The sequence below is a fragment of the Sylvia atricapilla genome, chromosome 2 (genome assembly GCF_009819655.1).
Source record: "Sylvia atricapilla isolate bSylAtr1 chromosome 2, bSylAtr1.pri, whole genome shotgun sequence".
Lineage (NCBI taxonomy): Eukaryota > Metazoa > Chordata > Aves > Passeriformes > Sylviidae > Sylvia > Sylvia atricapilla.
In genome coordinates this window covers 114,547,975-114,568,910 of record NC_089141.1, presented here as the reverse complement: position 1 = coordinate 114,568,910, position 20,936 = coordinate 114,547,975, and the positions used below count along the sequence as shown (strand labels likewise).

Genomic DNA, 20,936 nt, shown 5'->3' with positions numbered 1-20,936 from the left:
AGGCAAAGGCTCCTCTTGGAGGGGGTTCTGTAAAATCCCAACCTTCCTGGGATCTCAGACTCAGCTCTTTTTCCTGCCCACAGCTTTCCACGCTTGTTAAAAAGGATTGAGGGGGGGCGAAAAAGTTTTGCCAGGCCTCGAGCTCCCAGAGGGAAATGGCAAGGGATTTGGCAAAGCTTTCCCAGGAAAAAAAAGGAGATTGTTCTGGTTTTCCCTTTGTTTCCTGGGAAAGTGGCAGCAAACACTTCCTTTTTCCTAATGCTTGCCATGAAATCCTCCATGGGGGCTTCTCCCTCGTCTTCCCAAAGAATATAAAGCAGGGAGGACAATTCCTGTGACACAAATTGCTTCCTTGGGATACTTCTTGAAAGGGAAGGAGATGATTGGAGTTGTCCAGCCTGGGGGAGAGAAGGTCAGGGGAGATTTTAGAGCTTTCTCAGAGCCTGAAGGGGCTCCAGGAGAGCTGCAGAGGGACTGGGGACAAGGGCTGCAGGGACAGGAGCCAGGGAATGGCTTCCCAGTGCCCAGGGCAGGGCTGGATGGGCTCTGGGGCAGGAATTGTTCCCTGGCAGGGTGGGCAGGGCTGGCACAGGGTGCCCAGAGCAGCTGTGGCTGCCCCTGGATCCCTGGCAGTGCCCAAGGCCAGGCTGGACACTGCGGCTTGGAGCACCTGGGACAGTGATGGAACAAGATGAGTTTTAAAGTCTCTCCCAATCCAAACCATTCCATGAATCCCTCTGATCCCATTCCTGGTCCTGTGGACTCTGCCGTGTCAGGGAGAGCAGGACACACCTTTCCATGTAACAAGGGTGGAAAAACTGCCCAGACAGCTGTGGAGCCTTGGAACCAAATCCCAGGGAGGCAGCAGAGCCAAGACTCTGATCCCTTCATGTTTGGACTTGTTCTCCTTCCCGTGAACCCAGACACAGGAGTGGAGTGCTGGGATTTGTGCTGGTGTGACTGGGGCTGCTCCTTGTCCCCAGAGGTGTCAGCAGGGCAGCAGTCACTGGGCCATGGGGTGAGCAGAGCTGTGTCTCAATCCCTGCCTTTCCCCTGGGGACAGAGACACCTCAGCCATTCCTTTCCTCATTCTGATTTCACAGCACTGCCAGTCCATCAGCACAGCCTGGGAGGAGAGGCTGGACTGGGAAAGGGGCTGAGCCTGGAGAATAGGGACCCCACAAGTCCCTGCCAGGAGGGGCAGGGAAAGGAGGAGAGGAAATGGCTCCAATGGCACCAGGGGAGGCTCAGGGGGGAGATTGGGCAAGGAAATTTCCCTGGCAGAGTGGTCAGGCCTTGGGATGAGCTGCCCAGGGAGGTTTGGAGTCACTGTCTGTGGAGTGTTCAGGAGCAGTCTGGAGGTGGCCCTTGGGGACAGGCCTTGGGCTGATGCTGGTGGCACTGGGGTGGCCCTGGGGGATCCTGAGGGGCTCTTCCCACCTTGGGCATTCCATGGAATCCAAGCCCAAGGCACCTGCACATCCACCAAATGTTCAGGGGGCCACAACTCCCAATCCATCTGCTCCCAGCCTCAGCCCCTTGAGGGCTGTGAGGAGTCTCCAGGATGGTCCCTCCCATCCCAAGGGCAGGTTCCTCCAGAGCCAAAGGGCTGAGATGAAGTTCAGGTGAGCTTTAGAGGGACTGTCTGGAGGTGGCCCTTGGGGACAGGTTTGGGCTGATGCTGGATGACCATGGAAGTCTCCTGGTGATTCTGGGATTCTGTGACTCTGGGATTTTTCTGTAGCCACAAAGGACCATCCCAGGTGTCTCTCTCCACCAGGAATTAAGGGCACTGCATCCTGATGTGGTCTGTGACCTTCAGCCGTGGAGTTACTGGAATATTCAGAGACAGGTTTTTACCAGATATGAATATTTTGGGGCAGCCTGGGAGGATCCCTCTGGAAAGCAGCAACATTGCAGCAGAGCAGCTGCTCCTGTGCACCCAGATGCCAAGTGCTCAGGAGGAGTCTGGATGTCTTGGGGACAGGGTTTGGGGTGTTGCTGGTGCTGCTGGGGTGGCACTGGGTGATCCTGAGGGGCTCTTCCAGCCTTCATTCTCCTGGGATATTTAATAGAGCAAATCCTGCTTCAAGGCAATGTGGAAATATGTGCAGGGTTAAGATTCCAGGGCAATAAAATCATTCCTGGCCCTCTCCAGTGTCTCCCTTTCCCTTCCCTCCTCTTTCCTCCATTTCCCATTCCCTGCTCCTTCCCTGAGGGTTAAAAACCAGCAGCTGTCTTTGCTGAGGGATCTGAAGCTGAGAGAAGCTGGTTATTTTTCTTTTCCTGTTCACATCTCAGCTCTGGAGAATTAAATCTGGGGATCCTTCTGAAGGTCGGTGAGACTCCCTTGGTTTACATCTCTCTCTACCACAAAAATTCCCATTTCCAGGATTTCCATGCACAGGGGAAACACAGCCCAGGTTTGTCTCTTTAGTGAATAATTTCTGTCTTTTATGGTTTTTATGGTCTTGATTCTCTCAGCAGTCCACAAGAAACACAGTCACGAGCACCACAAAGTAAACTGGGAGCGACTTCCAAAAAAAAAAAAAAACCAAAAAAAAAGGAAGAAAATGTTCAATGAACTTGGGAAAACTGTTTAAAAATACCACTTTGCATCACTCAGCATAGGGAAGTCACTGAATTTCACTAATTAATGGCATGGGGAAGGAAAACCTGCCATGATTTTTACCCTGAGAGCCTGAATTCATGCCTTAAAGCCTGAACCCAACCACTGCTGGCTGGGAACTTCCCTTCCAGGGAGATTTCTCCCACCTCTCCCCGAGGAGTTCCTTGCAGAGTGCTGGAAGTGAAGAGTTTGGTGGTGGGAGCCACTGAGCTGGCGCCAGGTTTTAAGGGGAAAAATTGGAATTTTCCCATTTTCACCAGATTTGAATGTTTCTGTAGCAGGAGAGTCACTTGGAATTCTTCAGCCACCTCCAGGCACTCCGGCCGAGTTCCTGGGGGTGGCACTCAGAGCTCTGGGTTGGGGACAAGGTGGGGACAGGGGGGACTGCCTGGGCTGGGAGGGCTTTTCCAACCTCAGAGATTCTTGGATTCTTTCCGAATTCCAGGTCCCCAGCTGGTTTCTGAAGGAGAAACTGCAGCAAAGCTGAGCTGCTGTCTCCCCCCAGTGTCAGCAGATTTTTTCCTGTTGGATTTATGGCACACGAGATTCCCAAAGGTGAAATCACCTGGAAGCTGTGACAGCACAGGTCACACTCTCCTGGAACAACAGGCATTGGGTGAATTTGGGAAGGGATAGGACTGGACAAGATCTATTCTTATCCTGGAAATTATGGGATATCAACCATCCCAAGCTCTGGGGTTATCTGAGCTCTGGTGCTATGCTGAAATTTAGGAATGGCCTCCAGCAGGAGGAAGGGAGGGCTGGATGGGATATTGGGGAAAAATTCCTGGCTGGGAGGGTGAGGAGACCCTGGAATGAAATTCCCAAATTCCCTGGATCCCTGGCAGTGCCCAGGTTGGACACTGGGGCTTGGAGCACCTGGGACAGTGGGAGGTGGCCCTGCCCATGGAGGGATGATCCTGAAAATCCCTTCCTACCCCAAACCATCCTGGGATTCTTAAAATTCAGGCTGGACCAGATTTGAAGTCTTTTACCTTCAAAGATTTTTCTCGTTTGGCTGCAGAGGCAGGAATGTGATAATTTGCAGGATTTCTGAGGAGGCTCCTCACACCTTCTTTCCCCATGTTCAGGGGTGAAAAAAAAAAAAAAAGAAGAGCATTGAGTCATTAATTCCCTTCTTGCATATCTCTGTCAGGGATGATTTTAAGCCAGATTTGATTGCTTTGGATGTTAAATTGCACCCAGTGGGTTTGATAATAAATTGAGTTGTAAGGGGAGATTGTGTCTTTTTGGTTCTGCTCACAGGGCAGTAGCTGAAAAAAAAAAAAAAACTAAAAAAAAAAAAAAAAAAAAAAAAAAAAAAAAAACCAAACCAAAACAAACCAAAAAAAAAAAAAAAACAAAAAAAAAAAAAAAAAAAAAAACACACCAAAAAAACCCCACTAAAAAAACCCCAAAAACAAAACCAAAAACAACCAAAAAAAAAAAAACGAAAAAAAAAAACCAAAACTAAAAAAATCCTCATAATTGGTTTTTTTGGGTTTTTTTTTTTTTTTTTCCCTAGAAAAATCCACTCTGGAGAGCCTAAAAACTCCACATTGGGGCTAATATCCAAAAAAAATAACCAGTGACTGCCCAGAGCCAAAGCACTGGTGTCACCAGAGCTGACAATTCCCTGGGGAGCTTCGGGGGAGTGGCTCCACCAGAATTCCTGTTATTTCCCCCAGGGCAGGTGGGCACCAGGCTCTCCTCACTGACACCACAGGAGCTGGATTCAATTCCTGCCCTTGGCCTGCAGAGGTGAGTGTTGGGAACAGAGGGGAACTGCTGGATTCCCTGGGAATTCCTGAGGCTGCTGGAGCAGGTTATTTCTCTGAGATCCAGCAGGATATTGCACAGCAGGATCTTTCTCTGTGCTGGGAATGAGGCTTCGAGCTGCTTTTGTTCTCCAGTCTCCAAGGAGACAGCAGGAAAATGAGGTTTGAACATCCCTGCAGCTCCAGGGAGTGATTCCCAGAGCTCCTGAGCGTCCCCTGGGCTCCACGCTGAGGTGAGGGATGGAGCCCAGAGTCTCTCCTTCCTTCTCCTCCCTCCTTTCCCCACTCCACTGGCAAATTTCTGCTGCTCCTTAACTCCCAGAAGGGTCTGGGAAGTGCTTTGGGATGGAGATGGGAATGTGAAGGCAAAGGCACCCGAGGCACTGCCACACCTGAGCCTTTCTTGCTGCATTTCTGTGTTTTTTCTGTGGATTCACCTCAATCTGCTCTGGAGCCAGGCTGGGAGAGCTGGGAATGTCCAGCCTGGAGGAGGAAAAGCTCCAGGGAGAGCTCAGAGGGATTAAAGGAGCTCCAGGAGAGCTGGAGAGAGACTGGGGACAATGTCTGGAGGGACAGGACACAGGGAATGGTTGAAAACTGAAAGAGGCAGGGCTGGATGGGATTTTGGGCAGGAATTACTCCCTGAGAGGGTGGGGAAACCTTGGAATGAAATTCCCAAAAAGCTGTGGCTGCCCCTGGATCCCTGGCAGTGCCCAAGGCCAGGTTGGACACTTGGAGCAGCCTGGGACACTGGGAGGTGTCCATGGAAAGGTGGAATAAGGTGATTTTAGGTCTTTTCCAACCCAAACCATTCCAGGATTCCATGGCCAAGGATTTGGTGCCACTGCCCAGGCAGGAAACAGAACCAAGGAGATTCTCAGGATAAACCTCCCAGGAATTTTCCTTCAGGTGACACCGTGACTTCCACGGATCCAAGGAAATCCTGGATGCACCAAGTGCTTGGAAAAGCTCCTGGTAAAACTCCTGCTGACCCTTGCAGGCAGCAGCTGCAAAAACTGCACTGAGCCACTTCCTTCTCCCTCTCCATGAACTTTGGAGCCTCCCAGGATGGATCCAGAGCGTTTTTTTCTCCTCATTTATTTTCCCTTCAGAGTGTTTTCCTCTTCCATCCACCTCCTTGCAGCTCCAATCCTCTGAAGGAAGCAGCAGACAAGTTTATTTTTGATTTTTATTTTCTAAACAAAGGCTTTTTTTATTGCATAAATAGAGGCTCAGATGCTTTGCTGTACACAGAAAAATGAAGATAATTTAAGTGTCACTCTGAGGTTACACATTTTACAGGTTTCCTTCTTTTCCAGGATCGTCTTGGATCCTCCTGGGAAGGGAATCCAAGAGTCAGGAACCTGCAGGGTGGGGAGAGAGCAGTGAGAACAGCAGGCACAAGAGGGAGAGCACAGGGGCTCCTTGGGAGCTGTTCCCAGCTCCATGGGGGGAATTAAGAATTAATCCCAGAATTTAGGAAGGACAGTGTCTCTCCTGGGCAGCTCAGGGGACTGGGAAGGGAATTTCTGTGGAATCAGAGAGGTTTTAATGCCTGGGCACTGATGGGTTTTTTTGTGTGGTGATCCTGATGCAGAAATCCGTGGAGATGTGGGGATTTGCCACACAGAATTCCTTGGAATAGCACTGCCCAGAATCCCAGAGTGGTTTGGGTTAAAGGGATTTTCAAGCTCATCCCACCCACCCCTGCCATGGGCAGGGACACCTCCCACTAGCCCAGGTTGCTCCAAACCCTGTCCAACTTTTCCTTTTCCAGGGAAGTGGCCAAAATCTGCCCTCAAGCCAAAAAAAAAAAAAACCAAAAAAAAAAAAAAAAACCAAAACCCCTTTGGTTTTGTTGTTTTAGTGGTTTTTTGGGTTTTTTTTTCTTGTGTAAATAGTAAAACCTTTGTTCCCATGGTTATTCCCAGGGCCTCATTTCTAGGCACAATTCCCAATCCTTGGGAAGAAAGGGAATAAAACAGTGACAGGGTGGAAATGAAAATCTAGGGAAGGTTTTAAGGACTGAGAAGTGACTTTAGATGGGAGGGGATGACCTCAGCAAGGGAAATAAGATTTTATTGCAATAAAGAGCAACATGACATCCAACTCCCACTGAGCTTCCAAAGGGCAGGCAGGAATAGAATTCCTTTTTTGCTGCAGAACAGGGAGAAGTGAAGCAAACTGCTCCAAAAATGACAAGCAAGGCAGGGAACAGAATCCAAGCACCAGGCAGAGTTCATTCTGCTGATGGATTTGCTCCAAGGAAACAGGGATTGCTTCAACTTTGGGAACACAGGGGAGGAACTCAGGAATTTCAGAATGAAAAATCCCAATTTTAGGGGATTTTGTAACGTTCCTTTTGCTCTTTCAGGCAGAAAAATGTGCATTTTTCTCAGGGAATTCTACCTGGTGGATGTTCCATGGCATAACCTGTCCCTTTGGGAATTCCAGGTGTGGAATTTGCCCTTTCCAGCTAAACCACCCCCAGGCTGTCAATAATCACACTCGTTTAGAAAGGCTGATTATCTTCTCTCTTTATTTTGTGACTTTAAGGCCCAGAATTCTGCTTGCAGCATCCTGCCTGGCTGCTCCCCTGCAGTTATTCCCAATTTATCCCCCTCTTTGTGCAACAGCCATAAAAATCCAGGCAGATAAAACCAGAAAGGGAATATTGGGTTAAAATACCCTCAAACAGGACAGTGCTTTGTGCAAATCCCAGAAGGAAAGAGTGAGCAAACCCCAAATATTCCAATATTCCAAGTCTGATTGCACATTCCCAATCAATCCCACTGAGATGAGCAGTGCCATTGCCAAAGCCCAGGAATTGGGATCAATTCCATACCTGAGGGACTCCTCACTCATCCTTCTTCTCTGCTTCTGCTTTCAGTCTCTCTTCACGTTCCCTCTTCAGCTTCTCCTCAATTTTCTTGCTCTGGTACATTTTGACTCCAGCAAAGGCCAAGCAAAGGATCAAAGTTTTAGCTGCCAAAATGTACATCAGCAGTGGGAAGTTCTCCAGAGCCTGGAATGCCAAAGAATCTATTTAGGCACTTCTGAAAGATTTGGAGAGTTAAAAAAATGAATTTATAGGGATGTTCTGCATCTTCCATTCCAATAGGAATGCTCCTGTCTCTCCATGGTTTTTATTTCTGTGGGAAATTAAACCAGGCAGAGCAAGAAAGCCAAAGAAAAATCCCCTTCCTTCAAGACCTGAACTCCTTTTGCTCATTCTCCAGCAATATTTGCACCACCTGGAGCTGAAAAAAAGGGAAGAACTGAGCATTTCAGGGAAACTGTGAAAGTGGAAATGCTGCTGAACAATCCTCACAAGTGCTGGATCCCAGCTCTCAGATGGGACACCCTCAAAAACACTCCAGGAAACATTAATTCATAGCAATTTTGTCATGAACCTGCTCAGTCATGGAAGGTGCAGATAAATGCCTTTAAACTGGGGGAAAAGTAAAAAAAAAAAAAAAATCCACAACTTCCAAGGACTGTTGTAGCAGTTTTTTGAATGTCTGGAATTGCACAGAGTTGTTTGAATGCTATAAAACCATGAAGCTGGGGAGGAAAATGAAGTGGAAATGGGTGCTGGGCACCCAGGGATGGGGTGGGATTGTTGGGGGCTCTGTGCAGGGCCAGGGAGATCCCTGTGGGTCCCTTCCCATCAGGATATTCCATGGTTCTGGGCTAACTCTGTGGACTTGGAATTCACCCTGTTCCCTCAGGATCTCCCCAAGCTGTCAGGACACCATCAAAACACTGGATTTAAGCCAAGCCTCGTGTCCCATGCAGCAGCAGGGAGTGAGGAATAAACACCAGGCTCTGTCAATCTCCCCACAGGCACAGAGAGGCAACAGCAGGGTTGGGGGAAAAGTTGGATTTAATGTGTTCAAATTGTTAATTACAGACTCGTGGAATGGTTGGGATGGGGAGGGATTTCAAAGCTCATCCAGTTCCACGGGCAGGGACACCTCCCACTGTCCCAGGCTGCTCCAGCCTGGCCTTGGGCACTGCCAGGGATCCAGGGGCAGCCACACAAAGTCTGGGAATTCCATCCCAGCCTCTCCCAAGGAACAATTCCTGACCAATATCCCGTCTAAACCTGGAATTTCTCAGTGTGAAGCCATCCCCTGTGTCCTGTCCCTGCAGCCCTTGGGAATTGTCTCTCTCCAGGTTTCCTGGGGCTCCTTCAGGCCCTGCAAGGCCACCCTGAGCTCAGCCCAAAGCTTCTCCTGTCCAGGCTGAACAATCCCAGCTGTGGCAGCCTTTCCTCCCAGCAGAGCTGCTCCAGCCCTCTGCTCATCCTGGAGCCTCCATGCACTTGCTCCAACAGCCCCAGGCAGGAGGTCCCTGCTCCAACACTTGTGGTGCCTGACACAAGACCCTGCAGAGCTTTCATGGCCCCAAAAACCCAAAAATAGAGGGGAGAAATTCTCCTCCAGTAACAAAAGGAGCTGAGGGAAGAGCAGCAGCCAGAGAAAAACCTGGAAAGAGGAAAAGCAGCAGGAGCAGAACTCTTGGTGAGCTCAGCTCTAACGTGTGAGGCCCCAACAGCAAATCCTGGGGCAAGGCAGGACAACAAGAAATCCCCAATAGATCCTGAGGGTTTGGGGGTTAAACAACCCTCCCCGGGAGAGGAACCATCAGAGCCCACCCAACACACCCCACGTGGAAAGAAAGGGAATAAAACAGTGGGAATGTGCTCCAGCCTCACCTTCCAGTTAAAGGCCACCATCTCGGACTGGGGGGGTCACACTCCTGGAGGCACAGGGCAGGGCAGGAGCATCTTGGAGAAATTGGAAACAAAGCAGAATGAGCTCTTGGAAAAGTGGAAAATAAAGCAGAATGAACTCTTGGAAAAGTGGAAAATAAAGCAGAATGAACTCTTGGAGAAATGGGAAACAAAGCAGAATGAGCTCTTGGAAAAGTGGAAAATAAAGCAGAATGAACTCTTGGAGAAATTGGAAACAGAGCAGAATGAACTCTTGGAAAAGTGGAAAATAAAGCAGAATGAACTCTTGGAAAAGTGGAAAATAAAGCAGAATGAACTCTTGGAGAAACTGGAAACAAAGCAGAATGAACTCTTGGAAAAGTGGAAAATAAATCAGAATGAGCTCTTGGAAAAGTGGGAAATAAAGCAGAATGAGCTCTTGGAGAAATGAGAAATAAAGCAGAACGAACTCTTGGGATAACAGCAAAGAAAGCAGAATAAATCTTGGAGAAACGGGAAATAAAGCAGAATGAACTCTGAGAGAAATGGAAATTAAAAGAGAATTAGGCAAGCTGCTAATGAGCCCACCCTGCCCCTGTGAGGGGCTCACCCCCAGCCATCCCCAGGGACCTCCAGGGCCTTTCTGGGCTCACAGTGACAGGAGCAGGACAGGCTCTGACAGCCCCAGGGCAGGTGCTGGGGCTAGAATTCCACATCCTGGCAGCTGCCCCATGGAAAGCACGGTGCCTTTGGAAGCTGGAGCTGTGTGTGCTCCCCCTGTGTGTGCCTGAGGGACACAGAGCCCCACTGGAGCTGCCTTGGGGCTTCCTGGAGGGTTTCTAAGCCCACCTGCTCTGTTTGGAGCCTGAAAATCTCATTAATCCTCTCATTTATCACTCCTCTGTGATTGGTTAATTGAATTCTCCATCCTGACAGTTTATAAACGTGGAGGTTGGCAAACCAAGCACTCCCTGGAGCCCTGAGTGGTCACCAACCATTCCAGGGCTCAATTCCTGGGATGAAAAACCTGCTCCAGGCTGCAGCACTGCCCTGGGCTCCCTGCTCCACCTCTTCAGCTGCTGTAATCCAAATTAACCCCTGGAGACCTTTCCTGTCCGTGGAATAAGAGAGGAAAGGCAGGAGGGAACACTCCAGCACCGAGAAAAGCTGGGCTGAATAAATCAGCACCACACCAGAGAGCTGCTGCTGAGCTTCCTGCAGAAATGAAATGTTCTTGCAGCTCCTGTCTGCTCAGTCTCTGGGCAGATGTTCTAATTTCTCCAGCCAGAGCATTCCCTCCTCTCCTTTTCCCTCTCACCCTGCTGAGAGCCCTCTGGAAACATTCCCATTCCTCCAGACATCCCTGTGACTAAAACCCAACTGTACCAAAGCCCTGGAGTGGCAGCCACCACCAAATTCCTGTTAATCAGTCACTATTTCTGTGCTGATCCTGACTGTGCAGCTCCTTATCCTGCTGAGGAAACGTCAGGGTGGTCCTGAACTGAGGCAGTGTTGTTACATTTCAAAAAAAAATACATATTTTCACTTCATGTTATCATGGAATGGGTTGGAAGGACCTTGGAGATGATCCCATGCCATGGCAGGGACACCTCCCACTGTCCCAGGCTGCTCCAGTGTCCATCCTGGCCTTGGGCACTGCCAGGGATCCAGAAGCTTCTTTGGGAATTCCATCCCAGCCCTGCCCACCCTGCCAGGGAACAATTCCTGCCCCAGATCCCACCCAGCCCTGCCCTGGGCACTGGGAAGTCATTCCCTGGCTCCTGTCCCTGAGCCCTTGGGAATTGTCTCTGTCCATCTTTCTTGTAATCCCAAAATGTTTCCCAGAGCTGACACCTCTGTCCCCACAGTGTCCTGTGCAGCTGGAACTGAGTGGGAATGTCACTGCTCCCTCCAGGCTGCATTCCCACATCTCACCAGCCTCCAGGGGCCAAAAACTTCTCCTCATCTCATCTCTTGGCTTTTCCAGTTTCCATCTTATCAAATCCAGTTTATTGGAAAGATAAATGCAATTTATTGGAAAGGATTGAAAAAAAGCAGGTGAAGCTGCAGCACAGGGCAGGGAGAACCAAGTGAGAAGGAGAGAGAGAAAGTGGGAAAAGAGGAGGATTTTGCCCAGAGCAGCTGTGGCTGCCCCTGGATCCCTGGCAGTGCCCAAGGCCAGGCTGGACACTGGGGCTTGGAGCAGCCTGGGATTAACGGAAGGTGTCCCTGCCTGTGGAACTGGGTAAGCTTTGAAATCCCTTCCAATCCAAACCACTCCAGGATTCTAGGATTCCCTTAACGCTTTAAAAACACCAGTTATGAGCACTGAGGTCATCAGTGCGAGAGCAAAAAGCTCCAACACTGCTTTTTCAAGGTTGGGATATCTTAAAAGCCCACAGGGCAAATAAACAGCTGGAATTCTGTGTTTGCCTTTCCCCAGGAGATAAGGCCCCAGATAGGAGCTGGGAACACATCCACAGGCAGGCATTGTTCCTTCCCCAGGGAAAGGCAGGCAAACACAGGGCCTGGGCCCCACACAAGGGCACTGCTCCTTCCCCTCACCTGCAGGGAGCTCCTGGGCAGCCACGTGAGGAGGGGCAGCAGCACCAGGCTCAGCCAGAGCTCCCTCACAGATGCTCCACAGCCTGGGATAAACTGGCCCCAGGCTCACAAGGATTCCCTGGGATTGCAGCTGCCAGGCACTACCTGGTCACTGCCAGGTGTCCTCTGGAATTTTGTTCCTTAAAAGATGAGTGGTGGCTGCTCTACAGGGTCATGAGCAGAGGCATCCCACTGTGGCTGCCCCTGGATCCCTGGAAATGTCTCTGCCCAGGTTGGATATTGGGCTTGGAGCAGCCTAGGGCAGTGCAAAGTGTCCCTGTCACGGCAGGGGTGGCACTGGGTGAGCTCTAAGGTCCCTCCCAACCCAAACCAGTCTGGGATTTTGGGATTCTGGGCTGTGTGTGCAGCCTTGTTCCAAGGAATTGAAGCAGATCAGACTCCTGCAGATGGGAGAGAGGAGAGGGTCTGTCCAGATCCCACCTCAGGGCTGTGCCAGCAATTCCCTGTGAACCCCAAATCCTCTGGGATCCTCTGCACACAGGTCCCTCATTCCCCAGGGTCACTAAGGGAGGGCTAACCCCAGATCTTGGGATTAGCCCCAATTCCAGCCCCAGGATCTCTGCCCAGCTCTGCCTTGTGCAACCCAGCCCACAGCTGGGCACGTGGGAGCCTGTGCTGGAGCAGGGAATTCAATCCCAGCCCCTGGATTGCAGCTCTCCACAGGAACCACGGGGCAGCCCAGGCTCTCAGGGCACTGTCTGCAGAGCAGAGCCAGCCCTGAGGCTCCTCACAGCATCCACACAGCATCCACAGCACATCCACAGGACATCCACAGCATCCACAGCACATCCACAGCACATCCACAGCATCCAAAACCTCCTGGGGCTCCACACTACATCCACACAGCATCCACAGCATCCACACAACATCCACAGCACATCCACAGGACATCCACAGCACATCCACAGAACGTCCAAACCCTCCTGGGGCTCCACACAACATCCACAGCACATCCACAGCATCCACACAACATCCACAGCATCCAAACCCTCCTGGGGCTCCACACAGCATCCACACAGCATCCACAGCATCCACACAACATCCACACATCCACAGAATGTCCAAACCCTCCTGGGGCTCCACACAGCATCCACAGCACATCCACAGGACATCCACAGCATCCACAGCACATCCACAGCACATCCACAGCATCCAAACCCTCCTGGGGCTCCACACAACATCCAAACCCTCCCGAGGTGTCCTGGCTGCACCCCTTGCCCTGCCTGCCAAGAACTCCATCATTCCCACAAAATGGGGCTGGGGATGTTCCAGTCCAATTCCAATCCCCTAATTCCTTTGGGGATTGCTGGACAACTCCAGCCAGCAGGCCTCAGAAAGCACCAAGCTACTGAGTTATCTGAGAGCACTTAAAAGTGACATTTCTGAGCTAGAAAAGGGTGTCACTCACCAAGGCCAGGCTGGACGGGACTCTGAGCAGCCTGGAAGGTGTCCCTGCTCATGGCAGGGCTTGGAATGTGTTGATCTGTAAAGTCCTTTCCAACCCAAACCTGATTCTGATTCTGATTTTGGATCAACTCAAGGTTCCAACTCAAGCAACATCAAAACAATTAAAAAAACCCCATCAAAAATCTTTATACCTGATGAAGGAGAAATTAAAATACGAGTGATTCCTCTGGCAGCTCCTCACATACTCCAAACTCTGCAAAAACAGGAACAGAGCAGATGGGATGTTTCATTTGCATTGGCTGGATTAAAATCAAACCAAACCCAGAAATGCCAGAGGCACATCAGACTGTTCCACCATCATCACAAAGATGATCCCAAGGCTGGAGCCTCTCTGCTCTGGAAACAGACTGGGAGAACTGGGATTCTCCAGCCTGGAGAAAAGACAATTCCAGGGAGACCTTAGAGACCCTTTCAGTGCTTAAATGACTCATAAAAAGGATGGAGAGGGACTATTTATAAGGACTGAGTGCCAGGACAAGGGGCAATGGTTTTAAACTGCCCGAGGGCAGGGCTGGATGGGAGATTGGGAATCAGGAATTGTTCCCTGGCAGAGAGTGGCACAGAGTGCCCAGAGCAGCTGTGGCTGCCCCATCCCAGCTCTGTCCTGGGGAACAAGGGATTGGGGAACAAGGAAGGAGGGTGGAAAGCAAGAAAAACAGGGGTGCAGAGCAAGGAAAGGGGATGGAGAGCAAGGAAGGGGGGCTGAAGGGGAAGGAGGGGATACTGGAGAACAAGGAATGGGGGCTGGAGAGTAAGGGGGGATGTCTGGAGAACAAGGAGGGGGAGCTGAAGAGAAAGGAGGGGAGAACCAGAACGGAGAGGGGGCTGGAGAGGAAAGAAGGAAACAAGAAGAACAAGAAAAGGGGACGGGTGAGCCAGGAGGGAGAGCTGGGGACCAAGTAAAGTGGGGCTGGAGAACAGCAGTGGGGGGACTGGAGAGCAAAGGGTGGGGAGAGAGCAAAGAGAGGGGCTGGAGATGGAGGAAAGCGGGGTGAGGAACAGGGAAAGGACTGGAGAGCAAAGAGAGGGGCTGGAGATGGAGGAAAACAGAAATAAATGGAGAGCAAAGAGAGGGGTTGGAGATGGAGAAAAGCGGGGTGAGGAACACGGAAAGAAATGGAGAGCAAAGAGAGGGGCTGGAGACGGAGGAGAGCAGTGTGAGGAACACAGAAAGGACTGGACAGCAAAGAGAGGGGCTGGAGATGGAGAAAAACAGAAATAAATGGAGAGCAAAGAGAGGGGCTGGGGATGGAGAAAAACAGAAATAAATGGAGAGCAAAGAGAGGGGCTGGAGATGGAGGAGAGCAGGGTGAAGAACACAGAAAGGACTGGAGAGCAAAGAGAGGGGCCGGAGATGGAGGAGAGCAGGGTGAGGAACACAAATAAATGGAGAGCAAAGAGAGGGGCTGGAGATGGAGGAGAGCAGGGTGAAGAACACAGAAAGGACTGGAGAGCAAAGAGAGGGGCTGGATATGGAGAAAAACAGAAAAAAATGGAGAGCAAAGAGAGGGGCTGGAGATGGAGGACAGCGGGGTGAGGAGCACAAATAAATGGAGAGCAAAGAGAGGGGCTGGAGATGGAGAAAAGCGGGGTGAGGAACACAGAAAGGACTAGAGAGAAGGAAGGGGATGGAGGAGACGGAAGGGAGGCTGTAGAGAAAGGACGAGGCCCGGAGAGCAAAGAGCGGGGGCGGAGAAGGGGCAGGGCAGGGAAAGCAGCAGGAAAGGCAGCAGGGCAGGGAAAGGAAGGGAAGGGAAGAGAAGGGAAGGCAGCAGGGCAGGGAAGGGAAGGCAGCAGGGCAGGGAAGGGAAGGCAGCAGGGCAGGGCAGGGCAGGGCAGGGCAGGGCAGGGCAGGGCAGGGCAGGGCAGGGCAGGGCAGGGCAGGGCAGGGCAGGGCAGGGCAGGGCAGGGCAGGGAAGGGAAGGGAAGGGAAGGGAAGGGAAGGGAAGGGAAGGGAAGGGAAGGGAAGGCAGCAGGGAAAGGAAGGCAGCAGGGCAGGAAAGGAAAGGCAGCAGGGCAGGGAAGGGAAGGCAGCAGGGCAGGGAAAGGAAGGCAGCAGGGCAGGGCAGGGCAGGGCAGGGCAGGGCAGGGCAGGGCAGGGCAGGGCAGGGCAGGGCAGGGCAGGGAAGGGAAGGGAAGGGAAGGGAAGGGAAGGGAAGGGAAGGGAAGGGAAAGGAAGGCAGCAGGGCAGGGAAGGGAAGGCAGCAGGGCAGGGAAGGGAAGGCAGCAGGGCAGGGAAGGCAGCAGGGCAGGGAAAGGAAGGGAAGGGAAGAGAAGGGAAGGCAGCAGGGCAGGGAAAGCAGCGGGACAGGCCGGCGAGCGAAGGCAGCAGGCCCCGCACGGGAGAACAGCCCCAGCCGCGGGGAGCGGAGCTCTCGGGGCCGGCAGCGATTCAGACCGGGGTGCCCAGGCCCATCCCCGCGGGGCCGTGAGGAGAAGGAGAGAAGGAAAGAAGGAAGAAAAGAAGGAAAAAAGGAAAGAAAAAGAAGGGAAGGAGAGGCCCGGGCGCTCCTACCTGCGGGCCGCCATGGCGGGCGGGGGCGGCGCTCCGCTCGGGGCCGCTCCTCCCGCTGAGGCGCTGCGGCGGCGGAACTCCGCGTTTTCCCCAGAAATGAGGAGTTTCTGCGCTAAAACAGCTCCCCTGGGCACCGCGGAGAGGTTCCGGAGCCCCCCGTGCCCAGAGTGGGGATCGGGAGAGGGATTAGATGAGGAAAGGGATTGGGATGAGGAAAGGGATTGGGATTGTGCCCTGTGCCCCCTCAGGTGAGAGCCACCTGCAGAGCTGCCCCAGCCCTGGAATTCCCAGCCCAGGGAGGACGTGGAGCTGCTGCAGAGAGCCCAGAGGAGGCTCCAGGATGAGCAGAGGGCTGGAGCAGCTCTGCTGGGAGGAAAGGCTGCCACAGCTGGGATTGTTCAGCCTGGACAGGAGAAGCTTTGGGCTGAGCTCAGGGTGGCCTTGCCAGGGCCTGAAGGAGCCCCAGGAAACCTGGACAGAGACAATTCCCAAGGGCTGCAGGGACAGGACACAGGGAATGGCTTCAAACTGAAAACATTACAGATTTAGAGCAGATATTAGGAAAAATTTCCTCCCTGGGAGGGTGGGGAGAGGCTGGAATAGAATTCCCAGATTTGCTGTGGCTGCCCCTGGATCCCTGGCAGTGCCCAAGGCCAGGCTGGACACTGGGCTTGGAGCAGACTGGAAGGACAGTGGGAGGTGTCCAGGTTGCTCCAAGCCGTCTCCAGCCTGGCCTTGAACATTTCTGGGAATAGGGAGTCCACAACCTCTTTGGAGAACCTGTGCCAGGGCCTCACCAGCCTCATACTAAAGAATTTCTCCTTTTAACTTAAGGCCAGATCCCCTTGAGGATTTCAGAGGATTTGGGGTTCACAGGGAATTGCTGACACAGCCCTGAGGTGGGATCTGGACAGACCCTCTCCTCTTTCCCATCTGCAGGAATCTGATCTGCTTCAACTCCCTGGGACAAAGCTGCACACACAGCCCAGAATCCCAAAATCCCAGATTTATCCTCACATTACTATGTGAGAAGTCCCTCTGCAGCTCTCCTGGAGCCCCTGGCAGGGCTCTGAGCTCTCCCTGGAGCTTCTCCTCTCCATGGAGCACCCCCAGCTCTCCCAGCCTGGCTCCAGAGGCACTCTGTGAAACAGCTCCGTGGCTCCTCTGGACTCCTCAGCAGCTCCACCTTTTCCTGGAATTGATCCCGATGAAGCTCTGCAGGTGGGGGCTCACAAGAGCAGAGGAGAATCTTTTCCTTTGGCCTGCTGGTTGTGCTTTTTTTACACCTCCAGCTCGTCTGGAGTGTGATGGTATCACCTCAGATCTCAAGACCTGCGTCCAGAACAATCCAAAGGCTCCCCAAAAAAGGAAGCCCTTTGTCATTTATCACTTAACACAAGCAAAAATAGAAGTCAGATCACTAAAAAGTAGTTGGGAGTGAATGTGTGCAAGTCCCTCCTGTGATTCATTCCCTAAGGGATTGTTTAGTCAGTCCCAGGAGATTGGAGGTTTTACTGGACATTTTCAAATTATTTTTTAAGTCACACAATTTGGATCTAAATCGGCACTTTTGACCACTAATTCATGGTTATTCTGAGGTGGGAACATCCAGATCTGCTTTTGGATTTAAACAATGCTCAAATAAACAAAGTTATCCTTGTCTTGGCTTTATTTTCCTAAAGGACAGAATATCAAAGGGAAACACAATCATAGATTATTTTTTTTTTTCTTGGACTTTCCCAAGATCCTCACAGGAACCATTACATTGATTCCCTCAGGACTCCAATTATCCACGTGTGTTAATTTAATCAACGCTTCCACAGCTCTTGGGAATTCCAGTGAGTTCCCTCTGTGTGACTCTGTGAATCCCTCACTGCTGGCGTTCCCGAAAAATCAAGGAGATTCCGGGCTTGTTTTATCCCTTGCTGCCAGGTTTTCATGGATCACACACTTGAGATCCTCTGGGTTCAGGACCTGGTTTTTGTACTTCTCTCCCCAGTCCTCCACGATGTACTGGTGATAGGGATCGTTGGAGTGCTCCCTCCTCTTGGATTTCACCGTGCTCACCAGGATGGCCACGATGATGAAGGAGAACATCCCGATCATCACCATCAGGTACAGGATAACGTAGTCAAAGTTCTCAGCAGCCACCTCAGCCTGCAGCTTGGTCGCTGCTTCTGTCATGTTTCTCCTCCAGCTGTTCATGTAATTGACGAAAGTGTCCTTGAAAATGTCTTCCACTGCCCAAGTGAAGTTTTGCATCTGGGCCATCCTTGCCGATGAATGCTTCTAAAGACAAGAAAATATCCTTTTTTTTAATCAGATGTCTGTATTAAAAGACTTGGAGTATTTTGTCAGTGTTGTGACAATTACCCAGTAACAGCCACCCTCTGACACTTGAAGGTGCAGTTTTAGCTCAGCTGAGAATCCCCATCTCTGAGAGCTTCCATGTGTTCAGAGACCCAAGGGGATCCTACTCAGAATCATGGAATGGTTTGGGATGGAAGGGACATTAAATCCCACCCAGTGCCACCCCTGCCATGGCAGGGACACCTCCCACTGTCCCAGGTGCTCCAAGTGTCCAACCTGGCCTTGGGCACTGCCAGGGATCCAGGGGCAGCCACAGCAAATCTGGGAATTCCAGCCCAGCCCCTCCTCACCCTCCCAGGGAAGGATTTTTTCCCAACATCCCACCTGAACTTGTCATTTCTGAGGTTGAAGCCATTCCCTGTGTCCTGTCCCTGCAGCCCTTGGGAATTGTCTCTCTCCAGGTTTCCTGGGGCTCCTTCAGGCCCTGCAAGGCCACCCTGAGCTCAGCCCAAAGCTTCTCCTGTCCAGGCTGAACAATCCCAGCTGTGGCAGCCTTTCCTCCCAGCAGAGCTGCTCCAGCCCTCTGCTCATCCTGGAGCCCACTCAGGTCCCTTTGCTCTGGGGGACACTTTGCTGCAGCCCCCCATGGCCCTGTCACAGGGTTTGTGGCACTGTCCCTTCCCTACAGAGGTGAAACTCCAGGGGAAGAAGGATTTCTCCTGAGGAGAAGACAAAGCCATGGGAGGGACACAGAGGCTGAGACTCCATCCCTGGAGTGGCCTCAGGGATCATTTGGGACAGTCCCTGAAGGGGCAGAGACACTCCCTGGTGCTACAAGGCCATGTTTGATCCTATTTATCCCAAAATTCAGATCCCAGTGCTGCTCAGACCCCATGAACCAGGTTTGTGTCTCACTGGATGGGAATTCCCCTCCAGCATTCCTTCCCACTCAGAGCCCGTTCCCACCAGATCCCATTCCCACACTGATCCCATTCCCACTCAGAGCCCATTCCCACCAGATCCCATTCCCACACAGATCCCATTCCCACAGAGATCCCATTCTCACACTGATCCCATTCCCACACTGATCCCATTCCCACACTGATCCCATTCTCACACTGATCCCATTCCCACACTGATCCCATTCCCACACAGATCCCATTCCCACACTGATCCCATTCCCACACTGATCCCATTCTCACACTGATCCCATTCCCACACTGATCCCATTCCCACAGAGATCCCATTCTCACACTGATCCCATTCCCACACTGATCCCATTCCCACACTGATCCCATTCTCACACAGATCCCATTCCCACACAGATCCCATTCCCACACTGATCCCATTCCCACACAGATCCCATTCCCACACAGATCCCATTCTCACACAGATCCCATTCCCACACTGATCCCATTCTCACACAGATCCCATTCTCACACAGATCCCATTCCCACACAGATCCCATTCCCACACTGATCCCATTCTCACACAGATCCCATTCCCACACTGATCCCATTCCCACACTGATCCCATTCTCACACTGATCCCATTCCCACACTGATCCCATTCTCACACTGATCCCATTCTTACACAGATCCCATTCTCACACTGATCCCATTCCCACACTGATCCCATTCTCACACTGATCCCATTCCCACACTGATCCCATTCTCACACTGATCCCATTCCCACACTGATCCCATTCCCACACTGATCCCATTCTCACACTGATCCCATTCCCACACTGATCCCATTCCCACACAGATCCCATTCTCACACTGATCCCATTCTCACACAGATCCCATTCCCACACAGATCCCATTCCCATCAGAACCCATTCTCACACTGATCCCATTCCCACACTGATCCCATTCTCACACTGATCCCATTCTCACACAGATGCCATTCTCACACTGATCCCATTCCCACACTGATCCCATTCTCACACAGATCCCATTCTCACACTGATCCCATTCCCACACTGATCCCATTCCCACACTGATCCCATTCCCACAGAGATCCCATTCTCACACTGATCCCATTCCCACACAGATCCCATTCCCACACTGATCCTATTCCCACACTGATCCCATTCCCACAGAGATCCCATTCCCACACTGATCCCATTCTCACACTGATCCCATTCTCACACAGATCCCATTCTCACACTGATCCCGTTCCCACACAGATCCCGTTCCCACACTGATCCCATTCTCACACAGATCCCATTCTCACACTGATCCCATTCTCACACTGATCCCATTCCACACTGATCCCATTCCACACTGATCCCATTCCCACTCAGACTGTCCTGCTTTAATGTGGGCAAATTCCTTCAGTTCCTCAGGCCAACCAAGCCCTGAAACCTGTGGAATTCTTCCCCCCAAAACCCTTTGTTCCCAGTCCAGTCCTCAAGAACAGGGAGTTCACTGCATCCAGAGGGGAAGAGGCAGCGAATTCTCATTGCTAATAAGAATTTTGGGATGTCTTTCAATTTGGGAATTCAAGAATTCAGCCTTGTGTGCACACAGGGATTCAGGTACATGTGCAGTTATACCCTCACACAGGCTCAAATAAAGGTCATTAATGAAACTATATGAGAAAATATGAATTCAAACTGCATTCACTTCGTAAAATCTGCATTTTCCTTGATTTACATCAAAAATTGCTATCACTTTTCAAGAGGAAATAGACTTGATAACAGCAACTCACCTTTGCTGAGTCCTTCCCTAAGGAGATCCAGAGCACTCAGGATTTTCCAACTCCACTGGATAATGGGATGAAACTCCCAAAAAGAGCAAGGATGCCTTTAAGGAGCCTCCAGCCTGCACAAGGCTGTGAAATAAGTGCCTTGCACTGCACGCTTTATGTTCATATTAAATTAAAAGCGAA

At 51.4% G+C, this 20,936-nt stretch overlaps 3 protein-coding genes across 3 annotated transcripts in view; 1 reads left to right on the top strand and 2 right to left on the bottom strand.

Annotated features, from left to right (window-relative positions):
* RRM1 (ribonucleotide reductase catalytic subunit M1) overlaps window positions 1-20,936 on the top strand; it is a 516,096-nt gene that overhangs the window by 164,857 nt on the left and 330,303 nt on the right. The window lies entirely within an intron of this gene.
* Window positions 5,583-15,805, bottom strand: SMIM11 (small integral membrane protein 11). Its single transcript, XM_066340220.1, has 5 exons — window positions 15,732-15,805; window positions 13,348-13,409; window positions 9,128-9,199; window positions 7,253-7,432; window positions 5,583-5,771 (listed from the first exon to the last, which is right to left on the bottom strand). Exons 3-4 carry the CDS (start codon window positions 9,146-9,148, stop codon window positions 7,265-7,267), a joined length of 189 nt encoding a protein of 62 aa, XP_066196317.1. The 5' UTR covers window positions 9,149-9,199; window positions 13,348-13,409; window positions 15,732-15,805; the 3' UTR covers window positions 5,583-5,771; window positions 7,253-7,264.
* KCNE2 (potassium voltage-gated channel subfamily E regulatory subunit 2) lies at window positions 17,532-18,016 on the bottom strand. Its single transcript, XM_066340212.1, has one exon. The coding sequence runs from the start codon at window positions 18,000-18,002 to the stop codon at window positions 17,625-17,627; it is 378 nt and encodes a 125-aa protein (XP_066196309.1). The 5' UTR covers window positions 18,003-18,016; the 3' UTR covers window positions 17,532-17,624.